At 41.1% G+C, this 13,586-nt stretch overlaps 1 protein-coding gene across 11 annotated transcripts in view; it reads right to left on the bottom strand.

Moving 5' to 3' along the window:
• Positions 1–1,916: 1,916 nt before the first annotated feature.
• Positions 1,917–13,586, bottom strand: part of AAAS (aladin WD repeat nucleoporin) — a 106,736-nt gene continuing 95,066 nt past the window's right edge. For all 11 annotated transcript variants that reach the window (XM_087886780.1, XM_034412175.3, XM_034412178.3 and 8 more), the window contains 10 exons: positions 12,560–12,703; positions 11,246–11,366; positions 10,404–10,528; positions 10,189–10,249; positions 9,060–9,150; positions 8,522–8,615; positions 8,007–8,074; positions 6,362–6,437; positions 5,314–5,398; positions 1,917–2,304 (listed from right to left, as the gene is read on the bottom strand). In XM_087886780.1, coding sequence (XP_087742906.1) covers positions 2,161–2,304; positions 5,314–5,398; positions 6,362–6,437; positions 8,007–8,074; positions 8,522–8,615; positions 9,060–9,150; positions 10,189–10,249; positions 10,404–10,528; positions 11,246–11,366; positions 12,560–12,703 — 1,009 coding nt within the window. In that variant the 3' untranslated portion in view covers positions 1,917–2,160. The remainder of the gene's footprint in view (positions 2,305–5,313; positions 5,399–6,361; positions 6,438–8,006; positions 8,075–8,521; positions 8,616–9,059; positions 9,151–10,188; positions 10,250–10,403; positions 10,529–11,245; positions 11,367–12,559; positions 12,704–13,586) is intronic.

The raw sequence follows: 13,586 nt of genomic DNA, 5'->3' as shown, positions 1-13,586 counted from the left end.
TTTTCTCTGCTTTTGCAAATCTGCTTTGCAAATTGATCAGGCAATTTCTATAGTAAAATTGTATCCCCTGATACAAAAGGCGGTGAAATACCAGCCTACTGGATCGAAGAAGCAAAAGTTATTTCCTGTTGAAAGGAAGAGTTCCTTATGAACTCGATACGTATTTGGGATATTTCCATTGGCCTTCATATGATATCATGAGAAATGTGAGTCTCAGATCACTTCTAAGTGTCACAAACATAGGGACAGCCAAACAGGCCAGGAATTGGCCTAGCAGTCAACAGGGAAGCAAAAGACCTCCTAAATGGCACAGCGTGGTCTAGCTCTTAGATGAGTCCTCTTCTGAACATGGGTTTAATAATCTGAAAGAATTGCAGGGTTCTCTGGGGGTTTCTTCTTCCTTCTTCCAAAGATTGGTCAGCAGCTCAGAGTAAACGCTGTTCAGCTCACAGGCACACTGAGGTGTACAAAGTGGTGGGCTGAAGACTCCTCCTACGTTGTGCATGAGGAGAACGCAATCTGTGGTGCACTTGGAATCTCCCTCCACAGCCGCGTACAACCTCCCTTTGGGCAACTCTCAGCTGCTTAGTCCAGATATGAGGCGTTGCAAGCCAAAGTCCAAATATAAGAGGATCAAAGTGACAGAGATGGAAGTGCTGGTGGCAGGGAGCCAAATAAGACAGCCGAATGTTGTTGCTGTTGCTTATTTTGAAAACACTTCTCTTTCTGAAGATCAGTTTACAACTATCCCTAGTGGGAACGCTTTGCAGCAACTCCCAAAGCTGAAGACAAAAAAAAAAAAAAAAACTTTACCAGTATTCCCCATCATTTTTGATAGTGATTTTAAAATAATAATAATACAGGGGAGAGAAGTGTCCTTAAGAATCCATCCCATTTCCATCCTAATGCCCATATAAAACAACCAGTTGGAGATGTATCTTTTGGTACTTAACATTAACTCTCCTCACTAACACTTGTATGTAATCTTCACTATCAAGTAACATGTCATTGTGCAGAAATTTGATCTAAGAAATCCTTTGCTCATTTTAACAGCTCAGAGTAAGTCACCAGCAAACTTCCAACTTAATCAATTCTTTTTACAAACTTTTTTTTTAAATGAAAGATGGAACCAAGAGCCCAGATATAAGGGGATCAAACTTCCCTTTATCTTCACAAATGCTTACTTTGTAAGAAAAACTAAAATCTCTCATACACACACAAATATCTTACATACACCCATTTGGGTGTACGAGAGGTACACATTCCAATTTCATTTTCAAATACATGTTAAAATATTCCTGAAGTTACTCAAACATCCTCACCCCACAATGCACTCTCCTGTAACATTTCAATGGGACTGACCAGGTTCAAGTTTGGTGATGAGTATCTTACTCCGTTTTGATTCATTAAAATGCCTGTTCCCTCACTGCCCTAAACCAATAGCTAATTTTACTCATCTGGTTTACATCTTGTGTTAACCCACAGGATGACACATGATACCAAGTCATAAACTATGGTTTACACACCACAGTGCATGGGTTCATGCAACTGGCCAAGCCAATGCTGAATAAACAGACAACTTACTGCAATGAGTGCCCCAGCCAAACAGTGGTGGACAACTTGGCATCTATCCAATTTTAACCACCCTTTCAATCGATTGAATCATCGTGATGAATGGCAAAATTTGAGAGAGTCATCGTTTTCAATATTTCAAGGGCAACAAATTGTCTTTGCTCTTCATACCTCCAGGAAGTAAAGTTCACAAATCCTCAGAACAACACAAAATCTTGCGAAAACCCCATGTCAGGCAGCAAACGAAAAAGACGCTCAGAAAAATTACAGTTAATCTCTCAATTAGACAAAACAAGCTCGTAGAGGATTATTTGACTGGCAGGGAGAAGAACAGTAGGCAAAAACAGGATCTTGAACTGATGTGTTTAATTTTCTGCCCTAAATACAACTACAACATTGTCCATTTCAGGAAAGCAGGCAGGCATTCCTTAGGTCCAGTCTCTATCGCAGACTATATAATCCATGCCCAGTTCATAGAAGAAAGAGACTCATACAAAATCAAATCTAAAATCGGTCCTGGATCTCCCCAGGCTGATGGAGACAGAAGTTGGGAGCCCTTCAGAGCAAAGTCCTAGGAAAGTTGACCCTTCAGAGTTCGGAAAACAGCGGCTGCTCCCGGGTGTTGCTCCAGCTGCTCAAGGGCACGAGAGGACTTTGCCCAGAACTAAATGAAGGAAACTGAGCGGTCACAAAGAAGAAAGGAACGTGGCTGATATTTCCGTTTGACCAGCACTGTGAAAGAAAGACACAAGCATCAAACCAAAGGCAGTAGAAGCAAAACATTCCTGTTTCCTCAAGATGGCCCAGGAGTGTCAAACTCGATTTCACTGACAGCCGCATCAGGGTTGGGTTTGACCTCGGAGGGCCAGAGGTGTGTGCCCGGCGGTGGGCGTGGCCAGCAGGTGTGGCCATTGTGGGGACAGGCTCAAGATGCATTTTTCCTCTTCTTTCTTTCCACAGTTCTTTACTATAACCATTTTCCTATCTCTTTTACCAGATATTACTGGCAAACATTTATTACTTATTCTTCATACTCCACTAAACTTTTTATTTCTAAATTTATACCCTATTGCTTTTCCAGGCAGAAAAACTATTTATACTATTGTATTTTTATTATTCAACTAATAATAAAAATACAATAGCATAAATAACATGGTAATACAAGATCTAACAGCAGAGGTAAATTTCCAAGATAGTAAATAGAAATGGCTATCAATTATAGATTGTATGATTATAGATTGTTGATTGTAGATTAAATGGACCTTCAGTATGTAAAATCTGGCATTAAACTGTAGGATGCTGCTTCTTTTCTATCCAGATCAGGCACTTACTCGAGGCCACATGTAATCCAGTCCAATCCAGTCATCCTGCAGCACTCTGCTGGCCGAAAATGAGTCCCGTACGGCCTGTTTTGGCTGGCAGAGGCACTGCGGGCCGGTCCTTTGGTATTTCCAGTCCGGCCCCGTGGGCCAGATTTAAGCACCCCGCAGGCCAGATGCAGCCCTTGGGCCTTGAGTTTGACACCCCTAGCCCAGACCATTGCAGGCTCTTTCTTTCTTCTTGCTGGGAGAGATCCCAGGTCATGGAGTTTCACTCTTTGTCTAAAGCAGAAATGCATTTCAGCAAGCCAACATTAGAAAGATAAATGAGTGGGTGTGCTATGCATGATATTGGCCTCTTCTGTGAGGCTCAACTGCTTTTGCTTATCAGGTTTATTGCTTTTGGTTTTATTATGTATATGTTTTATTCTTGGCTGCAAAATGTCCAGAGTTTGGTTTAAGATGGGCAGCTATACATTTTTTAATGTAGTTATATATTTTAAATCAATGAATAAACCTGCTTTTTGAATGTGGCTAAAGAACCTGGAAGGTGATTCTCTGGTCCGTTTGCATATATGCTTTCTTTCTATTGGTTTTGCAGCCATTATGAAACCTTTTCCTTTCCTGACATCTATTTTTCGCCTCTATTTTCTTATATATATCTTGACAGTGAGCTGGGCAGCATATAAATTTAATAAATTAAAAAACTCCGAAAGGTGGAATGTGGAGAAGATACAAAAAAGCACAATCCCCCAATTTAAAATATATTGAAAACAGATTCTCTTAATATTGAGCCGTGGTGGCACAGTGGTTAGAATGCAGTACTGCAGGCTACCTCACTACTCATTGCCAGGAGTTCGATCCTGTCTGGCTCAAGGTTGACTCAGCCTTCCATCCTTCCAAAGTCGATAAAATGAGGACCCAAATTGTTGGGGGCAATAAACCACTTAGGGAGGGCTGTAAAGCGGTATGTAAGTTTACTATTCCTATTAATATTAATAGGCTTTCCCTAGGACTTTTAAGTTTCCTTCATCTGTCCAAATCCCCCACCACTCCAGTTCTCATCTCTCTCCAGAATATAAACTGGGAGAAATTGCTGGTGCTGCTCTATTTTGATTGACAGGTTTAATACTCAATGATCATACACGTTGATTTGGAAACTTGGTCTGCTTACTTTCTAATATGTTATGCTCAGAAGCCATAGTTTATTCTTGGATTCTTATTCCTAAATTCTTAGAGGGGAAAAAAACAAGGATCTCCATTTACACATTACAGAAAGCTAAGAATGCCTATGAGGAACACAGCATAAACAGGGGAGCAATGGGTAATTTTGGATGTCTGCATTAGTTGTAATTTTCTCCTTCTAATTTCCAATGTTGTAGTAACTTTTGAAGGGGGTTATAGCCAGGCTTGGTGTTATCCTGCAGTTTCTTAGCCATGCAGAAGAGAACTGAGTTTAAAAGCACAATAAATAGATAAATACATAACCTCTTTCCAAAGTGGTAAAATGTCTAAATGAATGATTTATGTTGAAATAGGGATTGATCTCCTTTTAGTCAGAGTGTTATACTTTCTTACATAAAATAAATATAAAACTTTGGCACAGGAATCAAGTATGCCTCATATTTCATTTCAGCTTTCAGAAGTCTGGAAATAGTATCTTAAGGGCTTCAAAGCTTGCTTTTAAAAATTAATAATCTTGGGACTTTTAAGTTTCTAATTGTATACGTAGCCCAGGATAGAATCATGAAATGTGCACAAAATCCAAACAAATCCCTAAACACGGATTCCAAATAGATCAATCTACGCAATTCAGAAAAAAAAACAATCATTGAGTATCAGAGTAATATCTAAACCGAATTACATGAGGCTACAAAGCAATCCACCCCATTTGGATCTGGAGATAATTTTACACTAATCCTTATTATGTTGACTGGAAAGAGCCCAGCTGTTGAGTAATATATATACCTTTAAATTTTCACCTAGGATATTCTAGAATAGACAAGAGGAATCTTAGTTACTCCATGCCCAAATAATAGCCATCCAGAGAGACTGTTGTTAATGCTACGGGAAATGTGGACAAGTCAGCAAATAAGCCAACTTTATATTGTATATGTTTTAGGACAGGGATGTCAAACTGGTGGCCCGCAGACATGCCGGATGCATCGCATGCAGGCCAAGCCCACCCAGCTCCATGAATGGGAAAAACATTGCGATACGCCACGTGACGGCAATATGATGTATGAGTTTGCCACCCGTGTTTTAGGATATCTGGTGACAACAAAACCTTCCCTCTCTTTAGTCAGTTGAGCCCTCTTTACAGCACTTAGAAAACATAGATTTAATGGCAAAGACAGCTACAATTCTTCCCACCTGGATCAGGCATTCTTCATAATTCTCAATACGTGGAGGTTGAACTTACCACTGTCAGAAGGGCTCCCTTCTTAAAGCAAGGATGAAAAGTGACCAGCTGTGGCTGAACCCCGTCTTCACCCTGTACAAAACCACTAGAAGTGGTAGAAGAAAGAGAGTGCATATTATAACAGGGATGCCTAAAGGATGTTTTGTTAGTACTTGGAGGCTTGCACAGTCTGGGACCCTCAGCACACAATAAAAGTACATTAAAATACTTATCCCCTGGCCTAGTGATGTCTAGTACTCTCTCTCTAATATCCCAAGAGTGCTACCTCTCCTGCTTTTTTGGCTTACATACAGGTAGTCCTCGATTTACGACCACAATTGAGCCCAACATTTACGCTGCTAAGTGAAACATTTGTTAAGTGAGTTTTGCCCCATTTTATGACCTTTCTTGCCACTGTTGTTAAGTGAATCTGGCTTCCCCATTGACTTTGCTCGTCAGGTGGTCATAAAATGGGATCACATGACCCGGGGACACTGCAACGGTCAGAAATATGAGTCAGTTGCCAAACGTCTGAATTTTGCTCATGTGATCGTGGGGATGGTGCAACAGTCATAAGTGTGAAAAAAGGTCGTAAGTCCATTTTTTCAGTGCCTTTGTAACTTTGAATGGTCATTAAATCAACTGTTGTAAGTCGAGGACTGCCTGTATAGAATGAGCAACTTGTAGTCTAGTAGACATCTCCTAGCTATCTTTCCCGATGTTCAGGTTATCTGTGATCCCCTTTTGCGACCTTCTGACAAGCAAAGTTAATGGGGAATCCAGATTCACTTAACAACCGTGTTACTAACTTAACAACGGCAGTAATTCACTTAACAGGAATATGAGCTGGAATTTAACCAAAAAATAGATAGGAGAGAATTTAACCCAAAGATAGATAGAAAAAAAAGAACCTACCTCATCTGCCTCCCTACCATAATCACAATAATTTGAAGAGGACCCTCCCATTTAAAACTATTTAAAGAAAAAAAAAACAATCTAGATTTTTTAATAGATAAGAAATGCCTTATGGAATCCATTTCCAGATAAAGAGGGACAGGACAATACAAACCAGGGCAGAAGTTCAAACACAGGGCTATTGCGAGTCCGAAACACTGCAATGATAGTCTTGGAGGTATCCAAATTTCCTGCGGGAAGAAAAAAACACATTAAAAAATAAGGAACTTGGCAAAGCACTTAATATGTAAACTACAATACAAGAATCTTTGCTATTGGTTACAGCAAATCAGGGCCTGAACTGGGAGGAATTATCTAACTGGTTGATAGCTATATGCAATTGATGTGGTTGGTGCTTTGACAGCACAATCCTGTCCACAGTTAGGGGAATAAATTTCAATAAACCAAGTGGGACTCCTTCCAATAAATATCCTTGGGACTGCACTGTCAAATCTTTCTGGGGGAAAAAAAAACAATCCAGAAAACAACTTCAATGTGCATGTGAGAAAGTGGGACATAGAGAAGTTTACTCAGATGCAGAAGCAACTGTTTCTAGTTCTTTCTCGGCCAAGACATTTCTCCTATATCTCCAGCCTTTCTCAGCTGTTTATTTATTAGATTTATAGGGCCGCCCAACTCAGTGTTGACTCTGGATGGTGTTCAACAGAAAAACAAACTATAAACCCAAAGAGCCATAACATTAAAGAAGGCCCAATATATAAAATAGCTACTGCCCATGCTTCCCCCTGGGTTCTTCAGAGCTTAGAGAAGGGTTGTCTTATTTGGCAGGAGGGTTTAAGAAATCATGAAGGAAAAGGCAACTCTCAGCTTTAGAGAGAACACTAGGACGTTTTAAAACACAAAGTTTTCTGAGGCACAGCAAAGTAGCCACTTCATGCTTACAGTGCCCTTCCCCTCATTTCTACAAAAAAAGGGGTAAAATGAAGGGCTGGGGGTCATTTCAGTCTTCTAGCAGGATGTGCCATTCCCAAATAAAACAGATTAACCTACGCATGTGCTTTTATAAAGCAGGAAGTGGGTATTCTTTCATCCGTGTCCCTTTTTTCCCAAATATATAATCTTGAAACTGACAGGGGTCAGTTTGGGCAAATGTCTCAGCCTTTATAGATCTGTGGGTAAACTGTGGGAAAGGGGAAAGGATCACATGTTCCATTTGAAGCTCTCTGGAGGAAAGGCAGAATGTAAAATGCAGACGGAATAAAGGAGCAAAAGCCACATAATGTACTGAAAGTGTCATAACATTCTGAATTATCCACATAGTAATATATTTTGAGGATTTTTATCTGACGAGTACAGGAATACAATCATTCTAATAAGACCACTAGAGTCATCCTTGTTTTGAATAACTTTAAGGCATTTTTCCCCCTTTTTTTGGGGGGGGGGGTGTTTGGTGATATCTTTCTTTTTGCCTTGAAATGTAACCTATAAATGTCTTTTAAAATGCACACAAAGCACACCCTTATGTTATTGCTCATGGGATTTTGAAGGGACGTGATTTCTGCTTGACTGTATAGTGAGGAGGGGTGGAGGGGGCTGTTATGGCTGGCTGCACGAATCACCTGCACTCACATTCAAAGACAAAAAACAAACCTTTCTGGAAGCAAAACCCCAATTATTTTTCAAAATGCTGCATTTGTAGAAGGACTCAGAATTTGGCATGGGCATGTTTGCTGAGGGAATCTCCCTTTGCCCTCCATTTCCCCAAGCTGCCCAGAGAGTTTCAAAGAAGCAGGCTTCACCTTGAATGACCACCGCAAGCCTCTCCCCGCTTGGATCCCAAACCATGGACTGCACTTCCCCTCCAATCCTGCAACACAGGGACAGAGGACTTGAAGCATAGCAAAATGCTTAAGCGTCAATGGTCAACCACCAACATTCAAACTTTGCTGCAACAGGAAGAAAAAGGTTCGGAGTCTGGAATTTAAAAACTTTTTAAAAAGTGTTAATAGGGGGAAAACTGTATTTAAAAAAGAAAACGTTAGTTCATTCTACAAATGTATATTATTATCCGATTATTATTACTACATTAAATTTATTTGCAGCCCATCCCGAGGTTTGAGGAGCTTCTGAGCTCCAGGGTTTCTAATTACTGGAAACCCTATTCAGAAGAATCTTTTTTGATTCCCACCCAAACCCAGTTCTCTATGCTTCCAGCAACCAACTTATCAACGCTCCAGAGCAACCACAACAGTGTTGAAGGCCAGAAACGTTCAAGCAAATTCAACATAGACATGGTATATTCCCTTTCTCTCACCTCTCCTCCCCGTAAGGAGTCTCGAACGTAGTCTCTGAAAGATCTGCTACAATGGAAGCTGTTTTAGACCCACCGACCTGCCTTTGCTGCTCGCCTGAAATATTGGAAGTTATGAGAGAAACCAAACAATAGGAGGATGTAGGTAGAAAGTGGCTTTACACCCAGATCAGATTCCCTGTTTGTCTCTCCTGTCGTTGATTACTTTGACAAGCAGTTCTTCCACATTCTACTTTGCTTATTATCTGTATTCATTTAATGACCAAGTATCATCCAGAATAATCAAATCTGTACATTAAACAAATATGAAGTCGCATTATGCAAGACACTGAAGCCAACTCCATAGTCCAGCCAAAAATCTATTCAATAGCATTTCTCCTCTGCTTCAATGCACTACATGTACAAGAAAGAATCTCCGAAGAACACCACCCAACAACCCCAACCTCCATTAAAGAGACCAAGATTCAAGCATGCTTCTTGAAACTATTTTTCATACTGCAAAAATCAAGAAGCCGTATTCATGTCACAGCTGCACACTCACCACTGTATTCCAAGAAAGATAAGGAATAGATCACAAATTCCCCCTGGACGGTGAACAGCAAACGACTGCCATCTGGACTCCAGCAACCAGTCTGGGATCAGGCAGAGGAAATGGAAAACAAATGCACTTTTAATGCAGGTAAAACAAAGGGACCAAAATTCTTTGCTAAATAGATTGTTGAGATCTGGATGTTCGCTATGTTTGGTCATATTCCTACGATGGAATTTTACCAGGCTAGGTAACAACATCAGTGCACAGGAGAGTGGAGTTTGCTAGCTGTTTATAGGTAGCTTGCCTGCTGGTTGTCAACCCCCGGATAAACAGTCAAAGAAGAAACAATATCCTAATCAAGAAAAAAAAAATATCCCAACAAAGACTGACAGTCCAAGTCAGCAAACTCCACTTTCTCTCTCAGGTTGATCTGTTTGCTAGGCCTGCTAATAAAACACCTAAAAAACCCAAGTTCAATGAACACCAAGAACCCAACAGTTCAACCTTAAGATACACATATTCCTGAGTTTTGGAGAAGTTAGGTTATTGTAATTCCATTCTACACGAAGATGCTTTTGAAAGCTGTCCAGAGACCACAAAAACCGCCCCTGTCATAGAACACTGATCCTCTGTTGGCTAGGTTGGTAGTTGGCATCCGAATCAATTGGTCTGATTTGGCCAATAAAGTCCTCTAGAGAGTTTGGCTCCAGGACATTTCAGGAATAATCTGCCAGATTTATCGAAGGGGATGCTAAGGGTCCCAGCCCTGGAGTTATATCTAGCAACCTATTTATTAGTGTTTTGCAAGGCAGGAAAGGGTATAAATGAATGAATGAATAAATGATTGGTAATATTAAAATCATAAGAAAATTCCAAATAGAAATTCAGTTCCTGAATGAAAAAACTACATGATTAAATTGGGTTTTGATAACTGATTTTGGGGGGATTTTTCAAAATTTTACAGTGATCAGACAGATATGTCTTTGGCTGTGTAATATTACTGAGCTGCATTTCATTTTTTTTGAGTGGTTATTTCTGTCTTTCCTTTTGTAAACCACCCTGAACAGTATGAACTAGGCAGTACCGCAATTTTTGTAAATAAATAAGAACCCTTCACCATTCCGTTTTCCCAACCTACCCGACAAGGACCTTTGATAGTTGGCCATTTCTCGTAAGTCCACATCTGAACTTCCCACACTCTGCAACAAGATAAAAAGAAATGAAATTGCCTTGGGAATACCATTCAGCTAGGAGAAGAGCAATGGCATTCACTGTTCTTACCCCACTGTCCATTACTCCACTAAAGAAAGAGGACTCATCTTAGATGGCTAGTTTCAAGGCTTCTCTGCTCACCTGAAGACTGCTGAAGGTGTTGCTGCTAGCACCTTGCTGCCATCAGGTGACCAAGCCAGGTACGTGACCCCACCTCCTCCAAACCACTGCAACTGGATACAGTTTTCTGTGGAAACATCCCATACCTAGCAGCACAAGGTCAAAAGAAGAGAAGCCACTGTGGAAAGAAAGCACGTGTTTCTTCCAACAAGAATCTTCTAGTAGCCCTCACTTTAACTTAAAATGACACTACCGATAGAGTCTGATGGGAGAAAAATTAATTAACACCATGCACCCTGGACTCCTTCTGAAAAGACTGCCAAAAACATTTGTCCCCAAACGTGCTGATCATTTCAGGACCTCCATTGCCCAAGAGAATCATATCTGCAAAAAAGGCATTCACTACAGAGTAATGTCTATGGATCTATTTGCCACAGTTTTTATGCTATCTCTTGTTCTATACCAGAAGTGGGGAACGATGACCCCTCTGACTTGTGGACTTCAACTCCCAGAATTCCTGAGCCAGCCATACTGACTCAAGAATTCTGGGAGTTGAAGTCCACAAGTCAGAGGGGTAATTGTTCTGCACCTCTGTTCTATACCATAATACAGAGGTGTGATTCACTTACTTTCCCCACCGGCTTGCAAATGTGAGCGTGTGCGCCACCTTCTGCGCATGCTCAGACTTCCATGCATGCTCTTCGCTCGCACATGGCTTCCAAAACATGGCTAAATAGGACGGCATTACTTCCGGGTGGGTAGGCGGGGCCTACCATGGCTGGCGCTACCGATTTGCCCGAACCGGACAGAACCGGCTGAATCCCACCACTGCCATAATAGCAGTAACAGCACAACATACTTACAAGCATGGATGTATCAACAGGTGAGGCTGACAGAAGCAATCCTCCACTGGGAGCCCAGGCCAGGCTGGTGATGGGACTGTGGCCGGGATGGCTGAGCACTTGAGCACAGCCAGATGAAGGCCTACAGGAAACAGAGACACATGTCACAGGAAGCTCATAATGTGGTTTCTTTTGATTTTCATTGGCATCTTATGAAAACCCATTTAGCAAGCCGCAATTAAACCAGAAGTCACTGTGTTGTGCAAGCCCACCCAGTTGCTTCTGCAGATACGAGCACGTATGCTGGCAAAATAAAACTGGGTACTAAGGCTGTACAGCAGTTTGAATCTGATGGTCAGAAGCGGCTTAAGAGCTACATAGCACCACTCAGCTCTCCTTAACCCAAATGCATCCTTTTCTAAGGTTGCGCTGCCACTGTTGATGACAAGTGTGCGATGCTGGGAAAAGATGTGACTGCTTTAAGGAACTGTAGGGAGGTGCTATAACTGCAACTTGAAAGCTCCAAAGCACCTTTTTCCTTTGAGTCCGAAGCACCGAACAGTCCTTCTGCAAATGTTCCCTGTGTCATACAAGATACTTTGGTACATCCATCATCCAGTGCTGCAGAATTCACATCCCCATTATCGGAAATGAGCAATGTGTGCAGCAAATAACCGCATGACCAAACATCAGAGAGACTGAGTGGCACTGTTAAGACTTGGGATGGAGGTGGGCACTTAGTGGCCTGAAACATTTGGATCCCAGCCCTCCACAAAAATAACTCCCAGATTGATAGAAAAGATATTGTCTCTGTTCAGAAGCTTGCAATATCGAGACAACAGAAAATGGATGACAAACTGAAGAAAACAAAGACATTAAAATAAGGAATCTGAAAGCCACAAATATCTTCATACACTGCCACTAACTGCTGGAAGGCTGCCTATGTCCTTGAGAGGAGACCCAGAACTTGCTAAGACTTCCTGGGGGATGGGATGGGAGATGGTAGCTTTCCTTTGTCTCCAATTAGCAGAAACTGAATGAATACACGGACCTTCATTTTCTTGCATTCGTTATTTAGATCATAGACTTGTGAGAAGGGACATGTGATATACGACATACATAGTTTGGAAATGGGAAAAGGTACATGGAAGAATTGGAAAAACTGTAACGGGGAAGAGACTAAGAATACACTTAAAGTAGAAGAACTGGGCTGCACATCTGATACTGTATCTAATAAGCATTTCCTTCAAATAGCAGCAACGAAATAGCAATTGTGACTTGCTGGCTAACATGGGCTGCCATCACTGATTAATCCACAAGACCTGACTGGGTTACCTGGTAGAAAGTGAAGTGGGATCCAGGTGCCAAATCAACACACAGCTATGGCACCCCACAGCAAGGATAGACGCACACAGTGGCTTCCAGGCCATCAAAGCTACATTTCTTTGCAAACGATGCTTCAGGATTGGGACTATAGTACTGGAGAAGAAAACCCAAACAGAGATATAAATTTGCCCAGAGGGCCAGGGATACCAGGCACATATCAGCAAAATGAGCCTAAGGAATTGATGTAGGTTACCCTGTGTGCTTAAACATCCTTAAAATAACATGAAACAGAAAAAAAAATCGGGATTTGTCCACTATTGCTCCAAAGTGAAAGACAAAGTCTTTGATTATACGAAGGTAAATTTCAGTTGAGTGTTAGAAGAAACGTCTTAGCAGAAAGGAAGGTAGGCGCTCCTTCCTGAATGTGCTCAAGAACACGCTACAGGAATATTCTTTCACTGAGCAGAGGGCTGGATTAATGGCCCTTTCAGTTCCTAAGATTCCAACCAGTCAGTCAGAAGTTATATTTCTACATACAAACCCAAGAATAAAACAATTACTTTTATTTAGGTAGCTTTCCACACAGAGCAACTAGGCAGGTGGTTTGACAATTGATTTTCTGCGGGTGGTGATCCATTTCTATTGGATGATCAGCGGGAGATTGCTGAGATCCCTCACAAGATAGACTTTGGTTTGATATTATTTATTACAGAAGATTCATATTTTAATATTGGCTACCTGCTGGTTGGGTATAAAGCCATCAGCTTTCCTAAAGAAAAACATTCCAGTGCAAGTACGGTATAAAAATGATCAAGTACTAAAAATATCTTTAAAAAGCCAAGTAAGAGAGATGCGTTTCAGTAACTTCAAAAGTCAACGAGCAACTTGGGAGGGCAGGGAACTAGTTACACGCTTGCAAGGAAGGGTGGAATGCTACAGTTTAAGAGAGCCCAGAGAAAAATCTTCTCTTGTAAACTTACCCAGAGAAGAATATTCTCAAGCAGATCCTCCCTATAATATTAATATTATTAATTGG

This window comes from Pantherophis guttatus, chromosome 2 (assembly GCF_059756535.1).
Source record: "Pantherophis guttatus breed Tessera chromosome 2, ASM5975653v1, whole genome shotgun sequence".
NCBI lineage: Eukaryota > Metazoa > Chordata > Lepidosauria > Squamata > Colubridae > Pantherophis > Pantherophis guttatus.
The sequence above is the reverse complement of the archived record's forward strand: the minus strand, read 5'-3'. Positions and strand labels throughout refer to the sequence as shown.